The sequence below is a fragment of the Rhinolophus hipposideros genome (genome assembly GCF_964194185.1).
Source record: "Rhinolophus hipposideros genome assembly, chromosome: 11".
In the NCBI taxonomy this organism is placed as follows: Eukaryota; Metazoa; Chordata; class Mammalia; order Chiroptera; family Rhinolophidae; genus Rhinolophus; species Rhinolophus hipposideros.
In genome coordinates, this window is record NC_138057.1 from 74227774 (window position 1) to 74255186 (window position 27413).

The 27413-nt window shown below is 49.4% G+C and overlaps 1 protein-coding gene across 1 annotated transcript; it reads left to right on the top strand.

The window, feature by feature from the left end:
• Positions 1-1355: 1355 nt before the first annotated feature.
• Positions 1356-27182, top strand: ADGRD2 (adhesion G protein-coupled receptor D2; the record flags this gene model as incomplete). Its single annotated transcript, XM_081066719.1, is given in 27 exon segments — positions 1356-1391; positions 1778-1841; positions 2204-2245; positions 2248-2322; positions 2325-2415; positions 2577-2742; positions 2745-2789; positions 2793-3121; positions 3123-3207; positions 3211-3316; positions 3319-3330; positions 3733-3833; positions 4180-4263; positions 4532-4594; positions 17936-18061; positions 18323-18329; positions 19617-19769; positions 20333-20434; positions 20437-20456; positions 20537-20649; positions 21519-21584; positions 21586-21637; positions 24565-24606; positions 24729-24814; positions 24866-24973; positions 26356-26417; positions 27076-27182. Coding segments are annotated over 27 exon segments (2343 nt in total).
• Between the last annotated feature and the right edge of the window lie 231 nt (positions 27183-27413).

The window sequence follows — 27413 nt, forward strand, 5'->3', positions numbered from 1 at the left end:
CCGCCGGTGCCAGGCCAGGCGAAGCGGGTGAGGGCCCGGGCTGTGAACAGGGAAGGGATCCGCCCGAGTGAAGGGGGAGGCCCTCGTTCCAGGCCCATTGGCCTAGTGATTCCCCACGGGCCCCTTGCGGTGGGATTCCGCGCAGTGGCGGCCAAATTTTGCATCTCTCTCTTGGTGGGCAAGGAAGGTGGGTGCCAAGGAGTTTGCGGGGTGCAAAATATGGTCCATTGTGAACGGAGAGGTGAGGCGGGCACATTTATTGAGCCCATACTGTGTGCCCATCACATACTGGGTCCTGGGACTCAGCTCTGAACCAGACTCCTACAATTCCCACCTACTGGGGGGTGGGGTGGACGCAGGTACTGTTTATGTTTAAAAGGGGGAAAGTGACAATAAATTGGTGCTTTTCAGAGTCCTAAACGTGTGAACTTCCTGTCCTCCTATGCTGGGACGTATTTGATTTTCTTCTTACAGACTATCTGGGAGAGGGGAAAGGATATGAATTATGACTGGTGATGGCCCCAGACTCGGGTGTCATGAGGTCCTCTGGGGGACCAGTGGGACATTATTTCATCTCCAGTGTTTTCTGAGACCCGTTTGTGCCTGACCAGGGCTCTTCCCAGCCTGAAGCTCCCAGGCCACCAAAAGCAACCCCCAATCACCTGTGATTAGGGTTTCCTCAGCTTACTATGGCACCTGGCTGTGGCAGGCCGGCCATCAGGACTGGGTGATGAAGTGATTGCAAGCGGATCTTGTGGGTGGTGCGGCTGAGGGAATGGGAGGCCAATTCAGGCAGGAGGGACAGCATGGTCAAAGATCTGGAGAAGGGACGCTACCTAGAAAAAAGGGGAAATGAGAGCAGTTGAGAGCAGGGGATAGGTGGCTGCATGGGGCAATGATGGGACTGGTGAGGCTGCTGAGCTTTGCAGAGGCCTGATGAAGCAGAGCCTTGAATGCCAAGCTGAGAACCCAAAGAGCAGGAGGAAGCCTACAGGGCCCTGAGCTCTCCCATCCCTGTGCAGGGACCCTACACTTTGCAGTCACCCACCCCACCCCCACTCCCCGCGTCCTCAGCTCATCAGGGTGACAGTGTTTCCCAGCTGCAGTCCTGAAAGTGGTTCCTAGATACCATCCATTTGTGCAAGTAAATGGCACCTCCAGTGGGTGGGCATCCCATCCTGGGAGTCCAGCCTAGTGGAGTTTAGGAGCCAAACAATGGGCAAGATGACCCTGCAGACAGAGAGGGTAGCAAGGCAGGACACTCAGCCACTTTCCTTTGCTTTTTTCCTTTCTCAGTCCACATTGGCCACACGTGTGACCCCTGCGGTCCCTCATCTGCCCCTTCTGGATCCAGAATGGCCCCCTGGTGCTACTGCCTTCTCTACCTCCTGGTACCTGAGCTTCTGGGGGGGGGTGCAGGGCAGGAGACCAAGGGGACTCACAGCTACGAGGGTTCCAAGTGGCTACCTCATACTATGAGATCACCACAAAAGTTCCCCAAGACAAACCCCTGGGATAGAAACAGAATAAAAGCATTCACTACATGCTACACGCGCCTTTTACATTCACTCATCAGCTTCTTTATTCTTCACACAGGGAAACAGTCTCAGGGCAGGGAAGCGACCCATCCAAGATCACACTCTGGGTGGGACTTGAACCCAGGTCTGACTTCAAAGCCTGCAGATTCCACTGCACCTCACTGGAGCACACAGTAAGCATTCAATAACTGCACACATGGGGTGGGGACGTGACCCAGCCCCCACTTGTCCTCTCTCAGATAGGGAGTCTGTCTGGGACCCCCTCCAACTCCCCCGGTGAATCAAGGAGCCCTCGGGTCACAGGTTGGTAGGAGGGATCCCCCGGAAAGGCTCCCCACCCCATTCCCCAGCTCAGCCAGCCTGTGGCCCGCCTGGTGTACTGGCCTCCAGTGCAAAGAAAGAGAGGAAATGCCATTTAGCTCAGCCCCACAATACCTGGCCCTGGGCTGAAAGCTTCACTCATGTCCATCTCATTTCTGCCATTATACCGATGTCAAAACAAGCTCGGCAAGGGGACAAGACCTGCCAGATCATAGAGAATAGCCAAGGTTTGGCCGCATCCAGCCCAGAATAGCTCCAAGCCCAATATCCTTGGTCTTGCCATGCCCCCAACGGTCAGATGCCCACACTCTCCTCTCCCACACAGTCTCTCCTCTGCCCTGCAGCTCCAGTGGCCCCTGGAGAGGTGGTAGAGACTGCAGATGGGATGTCAAGTTCCCAGGGCAGCAGTTGAGTTGGTGGCAAGCCCAAGAGTCCTGCGAGCAGCGGTTTGGCCACCTAGCACTGGGGCTCCAGGTGGAGTCCTGGCTTCACCGCTGCCCCACCCCATCTGGCTGGCTCAAAGAGAGGCCCCTCTACGAAGACCCCCCATAGAGGAGTGAGTATGGGCCCTGGATACTGGGAAGTAGGGGTGGGGGAGGCAGAGGCTTTGGTGACCTCCAGAGATGGGAGCGCGATTGAGCTCGGAGGTAGTCTCACTCCCAAAGAGGGTTGACTCCTGGGAATGGGCACCGGAGCCCCCATTTCTTCCTTCCCGAGAAAGAGAGGCACCCAAAGCCCAGGAAGGGTCCTGCAGCTGCGCCAAAGTGTCGTCAGAGGCAGGCCGGTGTGCGCAGCTGGGGAAACTGAGGTCCTAGCCCGTGTGTCCCTGCTGGCGCGCGCCACAGCAGCACTGGTCTTCTGCGAGAGGACCGCGGACAGGGCGGCGCGCGGCTGCGGATAGCCCTGACCGCGCTGGGGGCGCTGACTGTGTGAGCGCACGTGCAGTGGGACACCGCGTCACCCGACCCCGCGGCGCTCTTCTCCCTGGCCACGCCAGCACTGGCCAAAGCGCTGCAGCTGCACGCCTTCCCGGGGCCGGGCGGTGCCGTGCACGCTGCGCTCGTGGTGCGCGGGCACCACGCGCCCTTCCTCGCCACCTTCCGCGTGGATGGCAGCTGGCACCATGTCTGTGCAACGTGGGAACAGAGCGGTGGGAGCTGGGACCTGTTCGCCAACGGGCGGAGGCGCGCCAGTGCGCGGGGACTGGGCACGGGCCACCCGGTGCCACCTGGAGGTATCCTGGTCCTGGGTCAGGATCAGGACTCTGGGCGGTGGCTTTCCGGCGCGGGTCGCCTGCAGCGGCAACCTCACCGACTTCCACCTGTGGGGCCGGGCACTGAACCCGGCGTAGTTGCATCGGGCACGGGCCTGCGCGCTGCCCCTCGGCGGCCTGCGCTTCTGCTGGGACCTGGGCGCCCTGGACATCACAGCCTCGCTGCTGCCACCAGTGCGGGTGCGCCGCTTTGTCCTGGTACGGCCCGCCCCGCCCCCTGGCTGACAGGCCCCGCCCCGCCTTTTGGCTAAACGCCCCGCCCCCTGACTGCCGTACACTCCCTCTGACTTCGTGCCCCAGCCCACACCTTGCCAACTGGGCCACGCCCAACTCTAGCCAAGTCCCCTCCGGGTCGCGGATCCCTTGGGGATTCCTCCAATCTAGTAGCCTCAGTGGGCTCACCCGCTAGCCAACCTGCTCCCCCGATGCTGGCTATAGCGCCCTCCTCCTAGGTTCCCACATCACCCCCTAACTCCGGGCTGTGGGTACTGGCGCCCCCTTACGTGGGCAGGCGCCATCAAGATCCCAGTAGGCAGGTGGGTCACCAGGACTACTGGGGAGCCAAGGATGCGGCCCTGACACCTTTCCCACCCCGGCCAGTGTCCTCAGAGGCGTGCCCAATGTGGGACCCAGAACCCCACACCGAGGGCTCTTTGCCCTGCCTGCAGCTGCTGCCCTTCCTCTGCTGCTACCGGACAAGGGCGCTCTGGCTGTGCCCTGGGCTCTGCTGAAGGGGAAGCTGGGTATTGACCAGTGTAGGCTGAGGGGGGATGAGCAGTTGGCACAGCCTGGGAGTTCAGAATCTTCTCAGAGTCTCAAGGCCTCCAAGGAGACTAGACCACAGATCAGTGGGGCCAGACAGACCTGGGGGTGAATCCCAGCTGTGTGACCTTGGGCAAGTGATTTTGCTATTCTGTGCCTCGGTTTCCCCATCTAGAACACGTTGTGTAAGACTCCAACCACACAGCCCTCGAAGTGCTCTTCTTCCCTGGGCAGCACATGGTGGGTGGGACACCTCTGGGCAGAGGCATCCCTTCCTTTGCACAGACCTATCAGCTGCTGCAGGATACCCAGTCATGGCCTGGCCAGCATGTTATCAGCCAAGTCAACACTTCAGCCAATGCCATCGTGGTAAGCATCCTTCCAGGGTGCCGAAGAATCTGAGGGCACTATGGGTCACCCCCCCTGCACCTCAGTTCCTCACCTGTAAAAGCGACACCCACTTAATGTGTCTGCAGGAATTAAGGTTGCTTATGCTCCCTATTTTGGAGTCCTTGAGAGCTATGGGCTTGTGATAAATTAGACCCCCTCCCACTAAGAATACCCTTTTAGAGCCCAACTGTGGCCCCTGGGGAATCCCCTCCTGATAGACCATCAGTAACAGCTCCTCTGCCCACAGCTCCTCCCTGACCCCCACCCCCACACACACACACCAGCTTATCTTATCAGTCTTTTGTCTATTGTCCCAAGACTTTTTAAAAATCAATTTGATTGAAGTAGATCGATTTCCATACATTAAAATATCCCTATTAACTGACACAACTTGATGAGCTTTGACCAGTGTATACACGCATATACCACTGCCCCAATCAAGACAGAGAACTTTTCCACCTTCCCCAAAGGCTTCTTCATGCCCCTTCCCAGTCAATCTTCCCCACTTTCACCCCAGCAAATCACTGACCTGCTTTCTGTGACGGTAGATTATATGCCTGCCTCTCCTGAAGATTCATATAAATGGAATCATGTATTGTGGGCTGTGGGCTGGCTGCATCCACATTGCTGCCTGTTCCAACTGCTCGCTCCTCTTTACTGCTGAGTAGAATTCCATCGTATGGATACACCACAGTTTGTTTTCCATTTACCTGTTGATGGAGATTTGAGATGTTTCCAGTTTGGACTATTATGAACAGAACATTCACACACAAGTCTACTTGTGGACACATGATGTCTTTCTATTGGGCGAATACTTAAAAGTGGACTTTCTGGCTTGTTTAACTTCCTATGAGTCTATGAGGCTGTTTTCCAATATGGTTGTACATCTTACATTCCCACCAGCAATGTATGAGAGTTCTCGTTGTCCCACATCTTTGCCTGGCTTTTTAATGTCATTCATTATAATGGTTGTGTATTGACATCTCATTGTGGTTCTAAGTTGCAGTTCCTTGAGGACCAATGATTTTGAGCAATTTTTATATTACACTTATTAGACATAATACACTTACTAGGCATTCATATCTTCCTTTGTTAAATGTATGTTCAAATCTTTTCCCAAATTTTTAAATCTTTGTTTTATTATTGAATTGTAAGAATTCTTTATATATTTTGGATACAAACCTTTGTCAGATGTATGTTTTGTGAATAATTTTTTCTAATTTATGGTTACCTTTTCATTTCCTTAACAGTGCCTTTGGAAGATAATTTTTTACTTGTGATGAAGTCCAACCTATCAATTTTTTTCCTGCATGGTTCATGCTTTTTGTATCCTATCTAGGAAGTCTTTGCCTGTCCCAAGGTCACAAAGATACTCTCAAGGAAGTTTATTGTTTTAGCTTTTAGATGTACGATTTATTTCAAATTAATTTCTGTGTACTATATGAAGTTCATTTTTTCCATATAGACATCCAGTTCCAACACCATTGATTGAAAAGATTATTCTTCCTCCTACTGAATTACTTTGTCACCTTTGTTGAAAATCAACTGTCCAGATATGTGGAAGTCTATTTCTGGGCTCTCTAATCTGTTTCATTGATCTATATGTTTATCCCTATGTGAAGCCCATATTGTCCTGATTAGTGTATCTGTGCAGTTAAGCCTTGAAATACAGGTACTGTAAGCCCTCCAACTTTGTTCTTCTTTTTCTAAATGGCTTTGACTATCCTAGGTTCTTTGCATTGCCATGTACATTTTAGAAATCAGCTTGTCAATATTTATGGAAAAGCTCCTGGGATTTTGATTAGTCTTGCATTGAGTCTCCTAAATTGAGTGCATCAATTTGGGAGACCTGGCATCTTAACAATGAGGTTTCCAGTCCATGATCAAGGTATATCCTTCTGTTTATTTAGGTCTTCTTGAATTTCTCTCAGCCGTGATATAGGTATTATTTCCAGTGTACAGGACTTGAAGATATTTTGTTAAATACATCCCTATGTATTCTGTAGTTTTGGATGTTATTGTAAATGGTACTGTTTTCTTAATTCAAGTTTCAATTGTTCATTACTAGAATAGAATAATAGAACTGATTTTTTATATAATGACATTACATCCTGCAACCTTGCGAAACTCACTAAATACTTCTAGCAGCTCTCTTATGAAGTCCTGAGGATTTTGTGTGTCTGGATCATGCTGTCTGCAAATGAAGACAGTTCTGTTATCGACTTGCCAATCCATGTCTTTTTCTGTTTTTCCTTCCTTGGTGCAGTGGCTAGGAACTCTACTTCAGTGTTGAATGGGAGTGGCAAGACCAGACATCCTAGTCTTGTTCCCCACCTTAGAGGGAAAGCATTCGTTCTTTCATCATTATTAGTGATGCTAACTGTGAGTTTTCATAGGTGCCCTTTACCAGATTAAAGTCCCTTCTCTTCCTGTTTTACTGAGTATTTTGATCATGAATGGCTGTTGAATTTTACCAAATATGACTTCCACATCGACACGATCATATCGCTTTCTCTTTTATTATGTTGATATAGTAAATTGCATTGATTGATTTTCAAATGTTAAACCAACCTTGGACTCCTGGCATAAACCCTACTTGGTTATGGTGTATTATCCTCTGTATGTATTGCTGGATTCAATTTGCTAATATTTGTTGAGGATTTTTGTGTTTATGTTCATGAATATGATCTGTAGCTTTCTTATACTGTCTGCCTCTGGTTTTGTTAGCAGATTAATGCTGACCTCATAAAGTGAGTTGGGAATTGTTCTCTCCTCCTCTGTTTTCTGAAAGAGTTTTGCAAGGTTAGTACTTTTTCTTCCTTAGATGTTTGATTGGCCAGTGAAAATCAGTGAAGTTTTGGGGGCCTGGTATTTTCTTTGTGGGAAGATTTTAAAGCATGAGTTCTATTCCTTTAATCTATATAGGGTTATCTGGGTGTTTTATTTCTTCTTGAGATGGTTTTGGTAATTTGTGCCTTTCAAGGAATTTGTCCGTTTCATGTGGGTTGTCAAATTTCTAGCATAAAATTGTTCATAATCCTCACATATTATCCTTTTAACATCTCTAGGATCCATCGTGATGTTTGCCTTTCCATTCTTGGTCATTCTAGCTAGAAGGTTACCAGTTTTGTTTATGTTTTCAAAGAACTGTTAAGATTGTATTTATGAATTAATAATATGATTTTAAGTACAATAAATAAAATAAAAATTCATAAAATGGATTGCTCCTTGTGGCAAATTTAGAAAATATAGAAAAGGATAAAGAAGACATAATCCTGGCAGTCACTTTCTTCCTGCACTTATGTACTGCATTTTGGGACTATATTTTCTTTTAATAAATGCTTGGCCTGCTTGGCTTTGTTCACGAGGCTCTGTTCCTACATCCTGGAATACCTACCCACTCTCCGACAACACACTTAAAAGGAATGGCGGCAGCGGGGCACACTTTTTGAGTTCTCCTCCGGATCTTATCACAAATGGAACATCTATAACCCATCAAAGGACTCTCTGCTCATCACACAGAACAGCTATGAGACTCGTGCAAGGATTATTTGAAAGTTGGCAAATTGGGCGAGCAGGGGAAGAGGGAAGGGAGCGGAGTGGAGATGCGGCCCGCATCTGTGACTGTGGGGACTTGGCCCGCATCTGCGGCGGTGGAAACGCAGCCGGCATCCGCAGCTGCAGAGACACAGGGGATCCCAGAATGGAGCAGAGAACACAAAAGTCAGGAGGTGGGCTCTTTCCCTGTGTCCCACAGCTGATCTCTCCCACCAAGGGGGCAGCATATCCAGCATTGAGGCAATAACCTCAGCTGAGACCTCCAGTTGGACCCTAGGCAGGACAAAGGACACAAACTCCATACCTGGGCCCCTCCCCCCCACTCTTCCAATCTTACCCCCGCCCTTCCAGAGACTTAAACAGGCCTCTGAACTGAGGAGTAGTGTAAGATTAAAGAGGAGCCTTAGTGCTCAGGCTCTGGGAAGACTGGTGTGCAGCTCTGACCCAGGGAAGAGGCTAGGAAGAGTGTGATTTTTGCTGGGCTAGGAGAGAAGACTCCTCCACCCCCAGCCACCACCTTTTCCAGCTTGCGGGAAGAGTGTGACGCAGCTGGGCTGGGAGAGAGAAGACCCCTTCATCCACAGCCCCTACCCTTTCTGGCCTGCCTAGGGCAGGGCAATTACATCTGCCGAGGCACTCCCAGGGATCAGCAGTAGGCAGCAGATGCAGTTCTGGGCTTTCAGCAGCTCAGAAACCTCCCACCACACACACACACACACACACACACACACACACACACACACACGGAAGAAGTGCCCTTAGACTCAGGAGAACTGGACACAGGGCTGGTGGTGCTATTCTCAGTGTGTATATGTGCAGGCAAAAGCAGAAACTGCACTGACTTTGTAAAAACTACCATCCATACCCCTCAGCCCCACGCATCTAAATCTGCAGTCCCAACGTCACTCTGGGCACCAGGTGACCGGCTCTGCCTGCACAATACACAGAGGACTCTTTGGTACAGCAGAGGGCAACCTGGAGATTACTTGGTGGGCTTAAGCCAAGACTGGTGCTGCTTTTTTGTTTTGTTTTGTTTTGTTTTGTCTTTATATCTTTTATATCTTTGCCTGTGTTGAGTGTGGGTTGTCGGTTGTTTTTATATGTGAATTTGATTTTTTCTTTGTTGTTGTTGTTGTGCTTGGTGATTTGCTTTGTTCTGAAATTGTCCTACCAGGGCCCAGCTTAAGAGGCACAAGATTCAATACACCCAGAGGCCAACTCCAGACCAAACCAGAGTACTACTGGGTTTGACACACCCAGAGAGAATTCTCTACAGTCACAAGAGTCCATAGAGGCCAAACCACATTTAAGTGGTCAACCCTCACGCAGCAGAACACCCTGAGGTGGGCAGAGCCAAGTTTCACAACCAGTCAGCCTAGGAGTTAATCCCACCTACTCACAAGCAAAAAGCAATTAAAGATCTTCTTAAACAGGACAGTATACACAACACAAGAGTCACCTTTGGAGCACATGCAGAGGAGAAGAATGAAGTAATGCAAGTCAAATATAAAGGACACATACTAAATAAGATAACCCAGCAAGAACTAAGAACTCTAGGGGGTCTACCTAATACATCGAAGCAAACACAGAGAGTCAGCCAGAATGGGGAAACAAAGAAGCATGTCCCAGATAAAAGAACAGAAGAAACCCCCAGAAATGGAACCAAATGAAACAGAGGTAACCAACCTATCAGAGACAAAGTTCAGAACACTGATGATAAGAATGTTTAAGGAGCTTAGAGAAGACATAAAGAAGGATAGAGAAATCATAATGAACAACCAGTTAGAACTAAAGAATACAACTACTGAAATAAAGAACTCACTTGAAGGAATTACCAGCAGGTTAGATGAAGCAGAGGATCGAATCAGCGATTTAGAAGACAAGTTAGCAGAGATCACCCAAACAGAACAACAGAAAGAAAAAAGAATAAAAAACAATGAAGATGGTTTAAGAAACCTCTGGAATAACATCAAGCGCAACAACATGCGCATCATAGAAATACCAGAAGGTGAAGAGAGGAAGCAAGGGATTGAGAACATATTTGAAGTAATAATGTCCGAAAACTTCCCTAAGCTGATGAAGGAAACCAACATACAAGCCCAGGAAGTGCAGAGAGTTCCAACCAGGATAAACCCAAACCGGTCCACACCAAGAAACATTATAGTTAAAATGGCAAAGGTTAAAGACAAAGAGAGAATCCTAAAAGCAGCGAGAGAAAGACAGAGCGCTACATACAAGGGAACTCCCATAAGACTGTCAAATGACTTTTCTACAGAAACATTGAAAGCCAGGAGGGAGTGGCAGGAGATACTCAAAGTGATGGAAAACAGAGGCCTACAACCTAGATTGCTTTATCCAGCAAGGCTATCATTTAAAGTTGATGGAGAGATAAAAAGCTTCCCAGAAAAGACTAAGCTAAAGGAATTTATTACCATCAAGTTAGCATTGCAAGAAATACTAAAAGGACTTTTGTAAATAGAAGAAAGATGAAAACAATCTAACTACAAATTTAAAAATGGCAATAACTATGTACCTATCAATAAACACTTTAAATGTAAATGGATTAAATGCTCCAATCAAGAGACATAGGGTGGCTGAGTGGATAAGAAAGCAAGACCCTTGTATATGCTGTGTACAAGAGACTCTCCTCAGATCAAAAGACACACACAGGCTGAAAGTGAAGGGTTGGAGTAAGATATTTCATGCAAATGGAAATGAGAAAAAATGCTGGAGTTGCAATACTTATATCTGACAAAATAGACTTTAAAATGAAGAACATATTAAAAGACAAAGATGGGCACTATATAATAATAAAGGGATCGATCCGACAAGAGGACATAACCCTAGTAAACATCTATGCACCCAACATAGGAGCACCTAAATATATAAAACAGATATTGACTGACATAAAGACAGAGATCAACAGTAACACTATCATAGTAGGGGACTTCAACACAACTCTGACAACAAGGGACAGGTCTGCCAGACAGAAAATCAATATGGAAACAACAGCCTTAAATGACACATTGGACCACTTGGATTTAATCGATATTTTCAGAGCATTTCACCCCAGAGCTGCAGAATACACATTCTTCTCAAGTGCACATGGAACATTTTCCAAGATAGACCACATGTTAGGCCACAAAACAAGTCTTGATAAATTTAAGAAAATTGAAATCATACCAATTGTCTTCTCTGACCACAGTGCTATGAAATTAGAAATGAACTACAGAAAAAAAAACTGGAAGACACACCAATTCATGGAGGTTGAATAACATGTTACTAAATAATGAATGGTCAATCAGGAGATCAAGGAAGAAATCAAAAGATATCTCGAAACAAACGAAAATGAAAACACGACAATGCAAAATCTATGGGATGCCGCGAAAGCAGTCCTAAGAGGGAAATTCATAGCATTGAATTTTCAGGCCTACCTAAAAAAACAAGAAAAATCACTAATCAACAGTTTATCTTCACACTTAAGGGATCTGGAAAAACAACAGCAAAATAAGCCCAAATGGAGTACAAGGAAGGAAATAATAAAGATCAGAGCGAAAATAAATGAAATAGAAACCAGAAAAACAATATAAAAGATCAATGAACTCAAGAGTTGGTTCTTAGAGAAGATAAAGAAAATTGACAAACCTTTAGCCAGACTCATTAAAAAAAAGAGAGAGGACCCAAATTAATAAAATTAGAAATGAAAGATGAGAAGTGACAACAGACACCACAGAAATACAAAAAATTTTAAGAAATTACTATGAGCAACTACATGCCAACAAATTTGACATTCTGGAAGAAATGGACAATTTTCTAGAGGCCTACAACCTTCCAAGGCTAACTCAAGAAGAAACAGAAAACCTGAATAGACTGATTACCACCAGGGAAATTGAATCAGTAATCAACAATCTCCCAACAAACAAAAGCCCTGGACCAGATGGCTTTACAGGTGAATTTACAAAACATTCAAAAAAGAATTATCACCTATTCTCCTCAAGCTCTTCCAAAAAATCCAGAAGGAGGGAAGGCTCCCAAACACTTTTTATGAAGCCACTGTCACCCTGATCCCAAAATCAAACAAAGACACCACAAAAAAAGAAAACTACAGGCCGATATCTCTAATGAACATAGATGCAAAAATCCTCAACAAAATATTAGCAAACAGAATTCAGCAATACATTAAAAAGATCATACACCACGATCAAGTGGGATTCATCCCTGGTATGCAAGGGTGGTTCAACATCCGCAATTAATGTGATACACCACATTAACAAAATGAAAAATAAAAACCACATGATCATATCATTAGATGCAGGAAAAGCATTTGATAAAATCCAGCAGCCATTTATGATAAAAACCCTTAAGAAAGTGGGAATAGAAGGATCATATCTCAACATAATAAAGGCCATATATGATAAACCCACAGCTAACATCATACTCAATGGGGAAAAGCTAAAACCATGCCTTTTAAGATCAGGAACAAGGCAAGGTTACCCACTTTCTCCACTTCTATTCAACATAGTGCTGGAACTTCTAGCCACAGCAATCAGACAAGAAAAAGAAATAAAAGGCATCCAAATCGGTAGAGGAAGTAAAATTGTCATTATATGCAGATGGCATGATACTATATAGAGAGAACCCTAAAGACTCCACCAAGAAACTATTAGAGCTGATAGATGAATTTAGTAATGTGGCAGGATACAAAATCAATATTCAGAAATCAGCTACATTTGTATATACCAATAATAAAATCCCATTTACAATTGCTTCAAAGACTATAAAATACCTGGGAATAAACTTAACCAAAGAAGTAAAAGATCTGTACTCAGAAAATTATAAGACACTGAAGAAAGAAATGAAAGAGGATACAAATAGATGGAAACACATACCACGTTCATGGATAGGAAGAATTAATATAGTTAAAATGTCCATACTGCCTAAGGCAATATACATATTCAACGCAATTCCTATCAAACTACCAACGACGTTTTTCACAGAAATAGAACATATAATCCTAAAATTTATATGGGACCATAAGAGACCCCGAATAAAAACAGCAATCTTGAGAAATAAGAACAAAGTAGGAGGTATAACAATACCTGACATCAAATTATACTACAAGCCTACAGTAATCAAAACAGCATGGTACTGGCATAAAAACAGACACATAGATCAATGGAACAGAATAGAGAGTCCAGAAATAAATCCATGCCTATATGGCCACTTAATCTTCGACAATGGAAGCAAGAATGTACGATGGGGTAAAGACAGTCTATTCAATAAATGGTGCTGGGAAACCTAGACAGACACATGCAAAAAAATGAAGCTGGACCACCTCCTTACACCATATACAAAAATAAATTCAAAATGGCTTAAAGACTTAAATGTAAGATCTGAAACCATAAAATTCCTAGAAGAAAATATAGGAAGAAACTTCACAGACATTACCCAGAGTAAGATTTTTACTGATATACCCCCTCCACAAGGGAAGTAAGAGAAAAAATAAACATGTGGGATTACATCAAACTAAAAAGTTTTTTTCACAGCAAAGGAAACCATCAATAAAACAAAAAGGGATCCTACTGAATGGGAAAAGATATTTGCCAATGATATATCTGATAAGGGGTTAATATCACAAATTTATAAAAAAAAAAACTCACTCAACTCAACTCCGAAAAAACAAACAACCTAATTAAAAAACAAGCAGAGGACATGAAAAGACATTTTTCTAAAAAGGACATACAGATGGCAAACAGATATATGAAGAAATGCTCAACCTCACTAACCATCATAGAAATTCAAATAAAAACCACAATGAGATACCACCTCACCCCAGTCAGAATGGCTATCATCAATAAATCATCAAACAACAAGTGCTGGCGCGGATGTGGAGAAAAGGGAACGCTTGTGCACTGTTGGTGGGATTGCAGATTAGTGCAGCCACTATGGAAAACAGTATGGAGGTATCTCAAAAATCTGAAAATGGAACTACCTTATGATCCAGCAATTCCACTCCTAGGCAGGCATCTACCCGGAGAACTCCAAAACTCCAATTCAAAAATCTTTATGCACTCCTATGTTTATTGCAGCACTATACACAATAGCCAAGACATGGAAACAACCGAAATGCCCATCAGTAAATGACTGGATTAAGAAACTTGGTACATTTATGCAATGGAGTATTATGCAGCCATAAAGAAGAAATCTTACCATTTGCAACAACATGGATGGACCTAGAAAACATTATGTTAAGTGAAATAAGTCAGACAGAGAAAGACAAATACCATATGATCTCATTTATATGTGGAATCTAAAGAAAAGAATAAGTGAATGAACTAATCAGAAACAGTTTTGGAGACATAGAGGAAAAACTGAGGGTTGCTAGATGGGGGGTTGGGGATAACGAGGAAGGTGAGGGGATTAGAGAGTATAATGCTAAGCGAAATAAGTCAGACAGAAAAAGCAGAGAACCCTATGATTTCACTGATATGTGGTATATAAACCAAAAACAACAAAAGAACAAGACAAACAAATGAGAAACAAAACCTCATAGACACAGACAATAGTTTAGTGGTTACCAGAGGGTAAGGGGGTGGGGGAGGGAGATGAGGGTAAGGGGGATCAAATATATGGTGATGGAAGGAGAACAGACTCTGGGTGGTGAACACACAATGGGATTTATAGATGATGTAATACAGAATTGTACACCTGAAATCTATGTAATTTCACTAACAAATGTCACCCCAATAAAATAAAAATTAAAAAAGAGAAAACAGTCAGTAACCACAAGATGGTCACGGAGTTTTGAAAATTAATTTGGGGAACGTAATCAATAATGTTGTAAAGATTTTGTAGGGTATCCGATGGACACGTGTCCCATTTGGGAGACCACCTCAGGGATGATGTAGCTGCCTGATCACTGCACTGTACACCTGAAGCTGAACAATAATGAATGTCAACTATAATTATATATATATATGTATGTATATACTTACAAGAAGCGGAGTACAGCATTAGGAATAGAGACCGTGGAAATGTAATGGCTCTGTGCAATGTCAGAGGGATAGTGGATGGGGGGAAGGGGGGTCCACACAGTGTGAGGGATGTAAATGATAAACGTCTAAGTATTACTTTGTCTTGTGCACCTGAAACTAATAAAAAAAGGAATAGCAATCTTTTTATAAATTAAAAGGAAGTCATATTTTATTAAGATGTTTTCATAGATTAACATGGTTTTATATGTATCCCAATGTGAAACTTTTACTAGTAAATTATTTTGATGGGTAGATGCTTTTTTACTACATTTAAGGCAAAATTGGGATTAGACTTCTAACGTTAAAGGATGTAAGTGTTCAGCACGTATTGTAAACTTGCCTACTGTGGATCTTAGAGTAACTGGTAGGTGAAATAATAAATGTAGCTAACTATGAACTACTACTAGTAGCTCTACGAGAAGATAGTCCATTCAACCAGGTATTACAAAAGGTATTCTTCGAATTAGTTCACTTCTAGGATTATGGAATACAAGAACACCAAATCCAAATATTGAAAATGTCATAAACGAAAATTTGATGCTGAAACAATGTATTGTTAAAAGATTCAATTAAGCATGCCATGGACATATTGCAGGCTATCTATTGTTTTTCTTTCCAATTCAGATCATTTTTTATGGTACAGATGAAAACAATCATGCAGTAATAAATAAGTTTAACAAAGTAAGAATAAATACGTATGTATTTCTCTGATTTCAAAAACAGGTTGGGTAATGCTTACACATTTTTAAGAGCTTAAAACAACCTATAAGTCTTTAGTGCAAGGAAAATAATTGGTAAACACCTGGTTGAATAATTTTATTAATAAAACAATGACAAATGAAAAAAAAAAAAAAAGAAGACATAATCCTATTACCAGAGAGAGCTGCTATGACCATTTTGATGTATTTCCTTTTTCTTTTTCTGGGCACATAACACTATATATATATATTTTTTCCTTTTCCAATATCAAAGCCCTTGCTCTTTCAGCTGAGCCATGAAAACAGTTTTCCATGGTGGTTTCTGCATTGTCTCAGTCACAGATGTCCCTTCGCCATCCTGTCCCCTCCCCCTTGCAGCTTGATCCTAGCATGTGGAGGCCTTGACTGTGGCCAAGTCTAGAACCATCACCTTCCCGAGGGAAGGTCCAAAATGAACGTGACCCTTTCCCGGTGATGCATGCAGAGTACCTGCAGGTGTTTTCCTATTACAACTAATCCCACTTAACCCTGTGCAAAGCCTCACTCATAATACATTTTGATTCTGGTGACTATTTCTTGGGGATATATGGTCAGGTAACACAGCTAGTGAACACAAATAGTGTTGTGAATTTGAGTCTACAGCTACCCTGATACTTCAGTTTGTACCACTTGAAGATGCTCCCAGTGATGTAACAATCATCCATTTCAAAAGTGTATGACAGGTTTTCTTTGGGCTTCCAGCACCTAGCATAGCACCCGAGACTCAGGAAAAACATTATGAACCAGTGAATACCAGAGATGACAACTCAGTTAACCTGAGAAAGAATATGTTCTCTGGAGGCACCATCATGGAGTTGACCAAGACAAGACCCAGTCTCAACTCTATGCTGTGTGACTTTGAGCAGATGAATTCCCCTCTCTGAGGCTCGGTTTCCTCATCTGAAAGAGCTGTGTCCTAAGTTGTTATGAAGGTCAACCACAATAAAGGACATGAAAGTACTTCGCAGAACACAAAATATCACATTCTAGGGAGACGATGGTGCTATTACTGTCCCCAGTGAGGACAAGGAGCCCAAGTCCAGAGCCCAGGCTGCCTCCCTGCCTGGACCGGGCTGGTACCACTGGCTGCCTGCTGTCATCTCCTCACTGCTAATGACATCTGATAAAATCTACATTGTTGCCATTGTTTAAGGATCGTTAACTGTGTATTTGATTCCAGACCTTTTGTGTGTTTTCTTGAAAACATAAACCTTTTCTTTCTTTCTTTTTTTTCCATAAATGGGCTCAGACTGAGCAGCATTTTCCTTTACTTAACGACATGGCAGAGCTCTTTCCCTATCGGGAGATAGAGACCTATCTGTTCTCTTCACATATACAGCACCCCGGGAGGGCAGACTCATGGTAGCTCAAGCCCTCCCCAAAGGGCAGACATTTAGCTTGTCCCCATTATTTCCATATTATACATAATGCCAGCGTGAAAGTCTGCTCACGTCCCCTTTCCTCTCATCCATGACCTATGCAACCGCTTCACCCATGACCGGTGCTGGGCAACCCCCCCGTCCCTCAAACATGAGGAGGCCTCCAAGTCCCCCTGCATCTTTCTGGTCTCTCTCTCCTTTCTCACACATGCTCACACACCTGCCCAGCTGTTTCCTGCTCTCAGGCCTTCCCTCAGAAGTGGCGCCTGTCTGTGCTTTGTGGAACTTCACCATCGGGTGAGTTTCTATTGTCCAGTTCTTTAAATAAGGCAATTTTTTAAAGATATCCATTCTGCTTGAGGATGAGGCAGGATTCAGGTGTGTTTCGGGCTTCCATTCACCAACTGCTTTATGGGGGTGGCTCCAGGCCCCACTCAGTGGGGGACAAGCTGGTGCAGAAGAGTCTGTCCCCCAGGAGGTAGTGAGCTCCCTGTCAATGGAGGTATGCAAACCTCTCTGCAGGGTACCTAGGAAGACACTCATCTATTGAATAGGTGTTAGACTTGATGATGTGTCCATCGCCAGGACTCTTGGGCATTTGAAGGGGTAGAGGAGGGTACAGGGATTACTGAGCTCCCCACCCTGGACTTTTAACTGAGGGACTGAACATCAAGCATTGTTACTTAGTAATCAATGTGGTGGTGATTACTGGTGTCAGTCCTGTCCTCTTACCACTCCTGAGAATGTTAAGTACACTTTACAAATGGGAAACTGAGGCCCGGGGAAGAACAGTGACTCTCCCAAGGAAGGTCACATAGCTGGTTAGAGGCAGGGCACTGAGGGATCCCAGGCTTTGGGGAGACACTTTGTCCTGCTTGCCACCTGCCCCCACCCCCATGTCCAGCCCATCTCAAGAGCCCTTCTGTTCCCTACCCTCCACCAGCCAGACACAGGGGGCTCCTGGGCCACCACTGGCTGCTCTGTGGCTGGCCTGCACCACGACTCTACTGCCTGCTTCTGCAACCATAGCACCAACTTTGCCATCCTGTTGCAGGTGTACGACGTCCAGGTGAGTGTTTGGGGGTGGGGGTGGGGGAAGGGATGTGGGAACCAAGTCTTAAAGGATGGACAGGAGGTGAGCAGAAAGGCACTCCAAGCAGAAGGCCAGTCAGAGCAAAGGCCAGAAATGGCAGACTTGTTACATTCTGGAATTTTGATGTGTCTGGAGCTTCCAGTGAGGCCCAGGAGTGTTAGGGGTGGGGGTAACGTGGGCATGGGTCAGATCACACAGGGCCTAGAATGCCAGGCTTGGATCTGACCCTGTTGGCAGAGGGCAGGTGTGGAAGAGTGTTAAGCAGGCGTTACATTTGCCACAGGGGAGCTCTCTGGTGCCCAGTGAGGCTGGGGACAGGGGAAGAGCATCAAAGGGCTGTGGGCGGGGCCTCTGCATAGGGGAGGGGCTTTGGGCCAGGGGCCTGGGAAGTTGAGGAGACTGGATTGAGGAGGGGGGAGGGTGTCGTGATGGGATAAAGAACTGGGCAACTGGGGGATGAGAGACAGGTGGGTAACAGGTTTGGGCAGGCCCCCAGTCTGAGGGGCCATGGGGTCTGTGGGTACGATGTTCAGGGAGGGAAAGGTCTCAGCTGGAGGTGAGAAGCCAGTATGTAGGTAAGAAAAGCCATGGTTGAGATGTGGTTGGAAACTAAAGGACACGTGACCAAGTGAGGCCCCCGACAGGTGCCAGCACTTACAGACTGGGGGCAAAGCCACATCCCAGGAGACAGAGAGAGGTGGGCTCACTGGAGCCTGAAAGAGACTCGAGTGGCCACTTGCTAAGAGGGAGAGTTAGATGGGGCTTGAAGCTCAGGAACGCTGGGGTCACTTCGCATGTTGGGGTGCACACTAGAAAAACCATGCTATTGAATGCATTTTTCCTATCCAAACAGACCACAGACGTTTCGTAATTCCTGAACAATCCACGACAGTTTCGTATGCCCCCTCAGTGGGTGATTGTCACCTGTGACCCATCCCCTCCCCCGGGCATGCCAGTCATTTCCAATCTAATGCTCTTAGAAGCTGTTGAATCAGTGAAAGCTGGGCTGACTGGGGCCAGTTCAGGGAGAGGACATGCAAATGCTCTTATTAAGTGCCTGCTGTGTGCAGGCCCAGCCTTGCTGGCTGGTACTATGGACATCCCTGTTCACTGGGGTGGAGGCGGTGGCTTTGGGAGCTTTGCCATATGGGGCAGCCTGAGGCCTAGTCTGGTCAGGTCGGGGTGATGGTCAGAGTGAACCATGGTCTACAAGAACCTCACTTCTCACTTCTGCCTGGCGAATGGGCAAAGGCCAACAAGATGGGTGGCCAGTGAGTGAGTCTGGGAGCTCAGGGGAGCCTGGGAAAGCACCTTCTGCCTTTTCTGGGTGCCCTCCCACATCTTCACTTGGCTCCATTTCCCCAGAGGAGACGCCCAGAGAAGAAAAGCCCTAAATGCTAGAGCTGGGCCCAGGGTACTGCCCTTACCTACTAACCCTGTTGGGCTGGCGATGCCAGGCATGGACGTGGGACCCAGGGCAGGACTGTAACCACGGCTGGCCTTGGTGTGGTCCCCACCCTCCCACACACAGGGGCGTGTGTGGCCGTCACAGCTGCCATCCGCCTCCTCTTTTTGGTTGCATTCTCCTGGATGTTGGTGGAGGGACTACTGCTGTGGAGCAAAGTGGTGGCCGTGAGCATGTGCCCGGGCCCCAGGACGACACTCTCCTATGCCACAGGCTGGGGTGAGGCCCCTGTGTGCCCCACGCTTGCTCTGTTCTCAACTCTGCCTTCCATGGCACCATTGCCATCCACCACTGCTCCACACTCAACACCACAAAACACCCATCTCCACTCGGCATCCAGCACCTCTCAGCACCCAGCACCACCGGCGCCCGGCACCTCTCAGCGCCCAGCACCTCTCAGCACCCAGCACCACTGGCGCCCAGCATCCATCTCTGACAGAAGCTCAAGTTTCTCAATTCCGTCCACCTCCAACTATACTCAACTCCAATTCTTAATCCTCCGCCACTTCAATTGCTTCAACTCCCCATTTCCAGCACCATCTCCCCAATCCATGACCAGCTAAACCCATTCCCATTGCAAACCCTCCATCCCCAACCCTAAACTCTCAAGCCAGTCTCAGCTCTCCCACACCCCAGCTACTCATGGCTCTAGTACCACCCCGAAAGCATGAGGCCCACACAGCCCAGATGTCCCCAGTGCCCATCCATATGCCTGCCCCTATGGGAGAGCTTTGGGCTGAAACACTGGAGGGGCTGGGTCCTGAGGTCACGGCTTGTCCTAGGCGTGCCTGTGGCCATCGTGGCCATCACTCTGGCCGTGTCCCACCATAACTACATGGCCACTGGACACTGCTGGCTCAGTGTTCACACAGACACCATCTGGGCCTTGTGGGGCCCATGCACTTTGTGCTGTGAGCAGGAGGCCTGGGGGCCTGGAGGGGAGGGACATGTGGGGGGGAGGAGGCCCTTTCACCCACTGATGCCAGGCCAATGGCATCCTGGTCTGTGTGGTGACAGTCACCATGTCCAGTGCCCACCGCCATGCCTGCATGCTGAGCCCACAGCCATGCCTGCAACAGCAGATCAGAATCCAGAAGTGGTGAGGCTCCAGACTGGGGGACTCAGGAAGAAGTGGGGGAGCCAGGTGTGACGCTCATTGGGTGTGAGCATGTGTTGAGTCCATGGTGTGTGTGCGTGGCCATGTGTGTTCATGGGTGCAAGGCTCTTGTAAGCATATGTGTGCATGTGTGTCTGCATTTGTGTGCATACATGCTCATGCATGTGGATGTGAGTATGTGCCTATGCTTGTCACCTGTGGAGATGGGACTGACCCTGTGTGTGTAGGGGGCATGTGGATATCAGCCACTGTCCTGGGGGCTCACCATCTGCAATAAGCACCGATGACCCGAGGGATAGGGTAGGAAAGACCTGCAAATCAGGCAGGCCCCAGGGGTCCAAGTTCAGGGTCGTGGTCTCGGTCCCCACCACTGCAAGACTCCCATCACTCTCCAAGGCCTTACCCTGTTGGAGAGGGGTGCCCATGGCCTTTCTGCAGAAGCTCTATGGCCTTCCTACTATAGAGTCCTCTATGGCCTTCCTACTATGGCCTTCCTACTCCCCACCCGTCCTCTGCCCAGGGCATGGCATCAAAGCCAGCGGGTCCCTGAAAATCCAGGGAGTCCCAGGGGTCCTTGACGAGGGGGAAGAGGAATCCCTTCCAGATTCCATGTCCCCCAGACCCACACCCAGGCCTCAGCGCTCCCCCTTGGACAGCTGCCATTCCCTTCCTTCAGGCCATGCATGGACGGGAACCCTTATCTCCTCATGCCACCTCTCAGTCTTTGAGACGGGACAGCCAAGTCCAGCTGAAGGTTGTAGCTACACCTAAGTCCTGAGCCGTGGTCTGCAGCTCCGGCCCCTCTCTGAGCACCACCCCGAGCCCCCCTCAGCCCTGCCTGCTCTCCACAGGGCCACGGCGAAGCCAGCGCTGGCCCTCCTGCCTGTCCTGGGCCTGACGTGGCTGGTCGGCCTGCTGGCACCTCAGCCCAGCCTGGGCCTACGCTGCCGTGGGCCTCAATTCCTTTCAGGTACCTCTAAGGCCTGGACTCTCTGAGTCTGAGGCTCCAACATGCACTGGAACTCGAGTGGCCTTCTCATCATGGGAGGCACCAAGCACAATCAGGGACATTGTCAAGAGGAGGGATGCTGAGGGTGGGGATGGGAACAGAGCAGTAAGTACATCAGAGAGGATTCTGTGACCCATTTGATAGTTGAGGAAATGGAGGCCCAGAAATGGGATCATTAAGATCCTTCCACCCTGACACAGGGTAAGGCAGAAATTCCAGCCCCTAGCCTGGTGCTAGAGCCACTTCAGACCTTGGCAGGAAGCCAGGGGAGGGGGTGCAGGACACCAGGGACCTCTGCCCTTAGGGTCTGCGGCCTCCTAGTGGCTAAGCATGACCTGCTCCAATGCGAGAACAGCAGTTTAGAAAAGGGTTTGGTTAGGACAGTGCTCGGCCCACACGAATGAAGCAGAAATGGCAGGACTGCAGGAACCCTCCTGTGTGCCTGTCAGGCATGTCCTGAGCCCCAGAGATGGGTCGGACAGGTCCCTCTCCTCAGGGGGTTTGCAGACTGTGGGGGACCCAGACAGGAACACAGACCAGAGGGCTGAGTGCGGGGAGGAAAGGGTCTGAGGATGGGCCCTCTGCAGCCACTCTTCCCATCAGCTTCCACTGCACCTACCCCCACCTCTTCCTGTTATCTGCACCCACTGTTCCCAGCCGTCCCCAGCCCAGATTCCTCACAGGGTCAAGAAGTAGGGTGGCCCAGAGCTGGACAAAGGCAAGCTCAGAAAGTCAGGTGCAAACTCCATCCTGGGTCCACAAGTCCCCAAAGCTGGGCCTCCTGGGGACCTTCCGTCCTTTTCTCAGAGAAGGGGGCTGAGGTCGTAACAGCCACTTGGGACGCCTGCGTGCTCTCTCTGAGTCCTGAACCAGGTCAGAGATATGGACATGGAGAAAACTGAGACCCCACGAGGTCACTTGCTCAAGGCCTCACAGTAGGAAGGAGAAGCACTGGGGACAAGTCCAGAGTCTGTGTTCTCAACCACTGGGGCATTCAGCCTCGACCCCAGTGGGGCCTGGCTTGTTCCTGGAAGAGCTGCGCAGGCTAGATGGGGACTCAGGTGGGGAGGGGTGCTCTGACCCACTCATTCCTTCTCCCAGGTGAGATTTGTTGAATACCCACCAGGTGGTGGGCACTGCTCTAGGCACTGAGAACACAGCATCAAAGGACGCTACCAAATGCCCTGAGCTGACATAAGTGGGGGGTGCAGACCATGACCAAGATGAGGGAGGGACAGGTTAAAGGAGGGATGAGGCAGGGAGCAGGAGGGGTGCACAGGGTGTTGGTCACCTGGTTCTTGGCCCATGTTGTCTTCTCCCCCTGAACTTGGGGACTTGCCATCCTCTGCCAGGCAGGTGTGGGAATGAAGAGAGGAAAGAAAGGGGGATTTGCCGGGGGTTGGGAGAGGTCATGCCCAGAGAGGGGCCTGGAGAATGAAGAAAAACTGGGGTCTCAGAGCTATTCTCAAAGAGACACGGCTCCCAGCTGCCTGTCTGTACCTGTGCAGTCGGGGACAGAGAGGGGTAATGAAACCGCTTCCCTGACACAGATTAGCCCTTCTTCCAAGCCCCGCCTCCCAGAGGTCCCTGGGTTCGAACTCCAGCTCTGCCTCCTTAGCCATGTGACCTTGCCTGGGTTTCTCCACCTGTCACAGAGTGGTGAGGGCGGCGGCATCCCGTTGCCATAGTGATGACTCCAGCTCCATGCGTGCCTGTGGCCCTCGGGTGGATAGAGCTGCAGCCCTATGTAGCCCAGTGCCACCATTCCGGTCCTCTCTGCCTCCCTCCCTTCCCCTTCTCATCATTTTCTCTCTCAGTGTCTCATTTCTTAGTCTCTGTCTCTGAATTTTTTCTTAGAGATTCTGTCTCTCAGGCTCCCTGTCACTGTCCCCTCTCCTTGTCCCCTTCTCCTCGGCCTGGATCCCACTTGGCTCTTCCTGGGCCTCTCTGTCTCCCCTTCTGTTGATCTCAGCCCCCAGTCTTTTTGTTGCTTACCCAACCTCTCCCTCTCTCTGATTGTGATCTCTCCCCCTCCCCATAAGTCTCAGAAGGTCTGAGGCACTGTCCCCTACTCCAGGCCTCAGGGTCCTTCTCCATCAAATGGGAAAAATGAGTCCATCCCACCCCCACCATGGAGAAGCTGTGGGGGTCAATCAGACCCCAGGTGGGATGGTGCTTTGTGAGTGGTGAGGCCCTCCTGGTCCATGCACTGAGTCCTGCACACACAGCACCTCCCAATCTCATTAGGAGGCAAGTCCTGGCCTCACCCCCACTTTCCAGATGAAAAAACAGAGGCTCAGAGAGGTAAAGGCCACTCAGCTAGAGGCACAGTCAGAATGCAATCACAGGCCTGCCATCCCAGGACCTGACTTAGCCTTGGTGCTTCAGGAAGGTGTACCCATCCCAACTCCTACCCTGCAGTGGGGAGAGGCTGTGAGGAAGGGCAGAGCATGGATGGATGGAGGGCAGGGAGGCTGCCCGGTGGCCAGAGGCTGAAGGGGTGGCATGGATGGAGCAAGGCCTTTCCTGGTTCTCCGTGCCACAGAATGCCACAGCTGTCCCCCACCCCCAGTGTGACAGGTGGGGCTGGGCGGGGGTTGTGTTCAGCCTGTCCCTCTGAATGTCTCTGAGTATCTCTGGGTGTGTCTCTGCTACGGCCCCAGGCCATGTGGCCAGATGGGGTGGGGGTCTGACCACGTCAGGGGGTCTCCCTTTTCCGCTTGGCGCCTGGACCCTCACTGTACCAGCATATTCGGAAGGGATTTGAGAAGCGACCACACCCAACCTCCCACAATTTAAGGGCCCTTCCTCTCACTCTGCTCCTTGTTGGTGCCTGGACGTCCTCCAGGCAGTGAGGGAGCCCACACATCTGTTGGGTCTGTCCCCAGGGGCCATCCATCTTCCTGTCCTACACTGCCTACAATGGGGAGGTAAGTCTGGGGACACCCGTGGCTGGGGTTCGGGGTAAGAAGGGCTTGCCTGAGGTGGGGCTCCATCATTCCACAGGGGTCCAGGGAGGGTCCCAGGCCTGACCCTGAGGCCCGTTCCCCAGGTCCAGAGCGCCCTGCGGAGGATGACTGAGAAGAAGGCAGTCGAGGCATTCGTGATGCGGGCAGGCACAGGGACCAAGGGCAGGAGGTCCCAGCCATGGCCACAGACAGGTCCCAGCTGCCACACCTCTCCTTTCAGGCCCGCTCCACACCAGGACAAGGCAGCCCACCCAAGGACCTCAGGTCCTTGGGGGGCGGCCCAGAACAACCTTGTTGGCTCCACCCCGAAGACATTTGGCTCTCAGAGGTATGGCCTCATCACCCTCCAGTAGGAGTGCTACGCAATGCCTGTGTCCCCAGTGTTCACGTAGAGCTAGGAGGACAATGCCATATAAAAGACAAGGAGCCTGAGGCCCAGGAAGTTCTGCATCCAGGGGGCCTGGGGGATGCTTAGAAATGGCTGGTTTCCTCCCACCAGCACCACTAGGGAACAGGGTTCCCTTGTGCCCAGCCCAGAGGTGGTGCTTGCCCAGGGTCACCTTTCCTAGGTATCCAAGCAGAGGGGCTTTGGGGGTTCTCAAAGGCAAGTAGATAAATGAGGTTTGGGGCCCTGAGACAGTATGTGGGTCGAGTGACTTCAAGTCTAGGACAAGAGTTGCAATCCTAGCTTCTAGTTCACCTGCTGTGTGCCCTTGAGCAAGTTACCTTCCCTCTCTGGGCCTTCTGTTTCCTCATCATAAACGAGGGGGAGGGGCGGGGGGACCAACCCTTGAGTGGATTCTTAGGATCTTTGATAATGAGGTCGCTACCCAGGATGGGGGTACAGAGAGAGAGCTTCTGTCTCAGCCTCCCCAAAGTTCACCTACTTGAGTGTTTTCCCCCCACTCGGGATCCACGGCCCCCGAATCCCTACTACTGTCTCCTCCATTGCAGAACCTGAGAGACCAGTGAGGCTGGGACAGGGGTGGCCAGGCTGTGCCAAGTGGTAGCAAGTGTGTCCGGCCAAGTTGGGGAGACCTTGGGAAAGCAAAGACTAGGATGTGTCTGGGGTGGTGGGCTTCCCCTGGGGATCCAAGGGGCCCCCATTCCTCAGTTACCAGGCTGCAGGGTGCTGGGAGCAGCTAGGAGATGCTGACTGCAGGCTAGCAGAATCTGAATGCCAAGGCCACTGGGGGTGGGGGAGTCATCACCAAGGTAGCTGAGGGCCCCCAGGGCAAGGGGAGCAGGAGTGTGGGCATACTCCCCTATGGGCATCTTCTGTCCTCGGGCAGTGGAGCAGACAGGTAGAGCTCCCACCTCAGGGGGTCCCCATTTTCCCCTTGGTGCCTGGATCCCCCTCCCCCTCACTGTACCAGCATATTCGGAAGGGATTTGAGAAGCAACCACACCCAACCTCCCACAATTTAAGGGCCCTTCTTCTCACTCTGCTCCTTGTTGGTGCCTGGATGTCCTCCATTAGCACGTTGTGGGCTCTGTCCGTGAAAACGCAGTGCTCCCTGGGAGAGGGTCACTTAGGGAATAAGTTTGGGTTCTCTCCCCAGGGCCAGTGCTGCCAGGAGGAGCAGTGAGCAGAAAGTCTGCCTGAGCAGAGAACGCCTTCCTCTGTGTGCCCACTCCCTCTGGCCCCCCACGTCAGGCCACCCCACCCCACTCTTAGGCTCCTCATCCTGATGCCTTTGGCTCTGACAGGCCTTCCAAACCCTATGAGGAACAAGTGCTCTCCTCCAAGGCCTGTTTCCCCAGCTGGACAGGTGATGGGGGCATTATAGGGGAGGTCTGTGGGCAGCAGGGCCAGCCTGGGGCCTCCCCCGGCCCTGCGTAAGTTGAGGCCTGGGGAGCACCCTGGTCCTTGTCAACCTCTCTGAGCCCGAGTTCTCAGTCTTAAACCAGAGACAACTCTATGAGGCGTGGGCTCAGCACTGCCCAGCCTCAAATCCCGAGATTCTTTCCAGCCAGGGTTCCATCTATGGAGTTCTTGCTGGGGCTGGGCTTTGTGCTAAACCCCAGGCATCTGCAGGCTCTTTCATCTGGCCACCCGAGGAAAGGGAAGTGCTTTCATCCTCACATTGCAGATGAGGAAGCTGAGGCACAGAAAGGAACCAGGACTAGCCAGGGTCAGTGGTAGACTGAGGTCAGGTCCCACTCCCGCAGCTGGAAAACCGAGGCGCATTGGTAGTCACCTGGGTATAAGCATAGGTACATTTGAACCCAGGTCTGTGTGATCCCAAGCTCCCAGCTGGTCTCCACCCCTGCCTGGCTGGTGTCTCCAGGCCTTTAGAGTCTCACCTTACCCTTCTGCAAAATGGGCTGGAGGCGCCCCCTGCAGGCCTGTTGGGAGGGCGCAGGCTCCCAGCACGCCGGGTGCGTTCTCAGGGGGCTTGAGCTGCGCCTCTGCTCCCCCTTCTCCAGCCCCGCGCCCAGCCTTCTCCTCCAACCCCCCACCACTTCCCACTCCCGTAGGCGCAGTGCGTCTGTGGGAACAAGAGAGCGGCAGCAGCGCCTCCGCGTTCAAGTGACAACGCCTTTGTCTCTGCTGAATGGGTGGGTTGCTAAGACTGCTCATAGCAACAGAGCCGCATCCCCCTCAGCCCGCTGCCCGGCCCTAGCCTCCCAACCCCACCCTGTGACCTACTCAGGTGGCCTGAGCCAGAGTGTGGGGAAGTAAACGCTGCCAGCTCGCCGTGCCTACCGCCGTCCTCCTGAAAGCTCACCGAGTGTCAGGGTGAGCAGGTGTTTCTCGGATGAAG